The 1607-nt window shown below is 40.8% G+C and overlaps 1 protein-coding gene across 1 annotated transcript in view; it reads right to left on the bottom strand.

Moving 5' to 3' along the window:
* The window catches only part of LOC112078769 (peroxidasin-like), a gene marked incomplete at its 3' end in the record, with an annotated part of 5568 nt that extends 4435 nt beyond the window's left edge, over positions 1–1133 (bottom strand). Inside the window, exons 1-2 of the mRNA XM_024144902.2 lie at positions 807–1133; positions 299–580 (exon numbers count right to left, since the gene is read on the bottom strand). Coding sequence (XP_024000670.2) covers positions 299–580; positions 807–1116 — 592 coding nt within the window. The remainder of the gene's footprint in view (positions 1–298; positions 581–806) is intronic.
* Positions 1134–1607: the final 474 nt, after the last annotated feature.

Here is a 1607-nt window from a genome sequence, read left to right as displayed (position 1 = left end):
ACTGCCGGGTTTTTTACAATTTTAACAGTTTCCGATGCATCAAATTGGTGCACCACCCAAAGGACATCCGCCAAACTTGAACAACTGTGGAAGTTTGGATCCAACAATGGCCAGCATCCCTTGTGGGAAAACTTTTGAAACCGTTTAGAGTCCATACCTGATGAAACTGAGGCTGTTCTGAGGGCAAGAGGGGGTGCAACTCAATATTAGGAAGGTGTTCCTCATGTTTTGTACACTCAGTGTATATATAAATAGTGTCCATCTCTATGACAACAAAACACACTACAAAGCTACTCACCATTCAGGGTGATAGTGACAGGATCACTGATGATTGATATGGATCTGGACTGGATCTCTCCCTGACACCAGTAGAGACCCTGGTCAGACTCAGCAGTTTTACTGATGGTGAGAGTGTCTCCTGTYATAGTGTGTCTGACAGACTGGGATACTACATTATCATTCCTGTCTTTGTACCACTGATAGTTCCAGTTACTGTCAGACCCTAYTGAACACGTCAGAGTAACTGTTTCTCCAGGGAACACAGGGTTTGGCTCTACAGTCAGTGTAGCTTTGGGCAGAGCTGTGAAAAGACATCACAGATTAGATATTACCTGTCCTGAAGACGTGAAAAAATATCACATTCGGAATTAGAAGAGCCCAGTTAGTGATGGAACAGATAAAGTGAACACATTACCTAAACTGAATACATGAGTAGCTATTTCAAATTATTCTTCAAAAGGCAAAGAAAAGTTTTACTCAGAATTAGGAACGTCCAGTTAGTGATGGAGCATCAAAAGTGAACTCACCAGTGACACTGATAGTGATGTCATCACTGGGTTGTGAACACTGCGGCTGATCTGTCCTCAGCCCCTCACATCTGTACTGACCAGCCTGACCAGTCAGAGTGATGGGGATGGTGATATCTATGGCTTTACTGGTCTCATCAGGAAGATGTTGGTTGTTTTTGTACCAGTAGTACCTCCAGTCTGTGTAGCCTGGTATGACACACTGCAGAGTGACTGTCTCTCCAGAGTAGAGGAGACCCTGAGGAGAGACACTCACTGAGGCCACAGGCAGAGCTGTAGAAAGACACATGAAGTTAGTTGATTCATACATAGAATCTGCTCTATCATGATTAAATGTAGTTAGTTGAGTCATACATAGAATCTGCTCTATCATGATTAAATGTAGTTAGTTGATTCATACATAGAATCTGCTCTATCATGATTAAATGTAGTTAGTTGATTCATACATAGAATCTGNATACATAGAATCTGATCTATCATGATTAAATGTAGTTAGTTGATTCATACATAGAATCTGCTCTATCATGATTAAATGTAGTTAGTTGATTCATATATAGAATCTGCTCTATCATGATTAAATGCATTTGGTGCACCACACTTTCCAAAGTATGATCACCATATTTATTTAATTATTATATGAAATTAGAAAAAAACTACATTTACAGGTAACTGTGGAGAGTCTGTCACTCTCAGATGTGACAGAGTCTGTCACATCTGAGAGTGACAGACTCTCCACTGAATATCTGGGAGCTGTTGGGGTGTATGGTCAGAACAGCCTGTGCTTCTCCTGCTCAAAATCAA

Source organism: Salvelinus sp. IW2-2015, unplaced genomic scaffold (genome assembly GCF_002910315.2).
Source record: "Salvelinus sp. IW2-2015 unplaced genomic scaffold, ASM291031v2 Un_scaffold6228, whole genome shotgun sequence".
Classification (NCBI taxonomy): domain Eukaryota; kingdom Metazoa; phylum Chordata; class Actinopteri; order Salmoniformes; family Salmonidae; genus Salvelinus; species Salvelinus sp. IW2-2015.
This window is presented reverse-complemented; position numbering and strand designations above follow the sequence as displayed.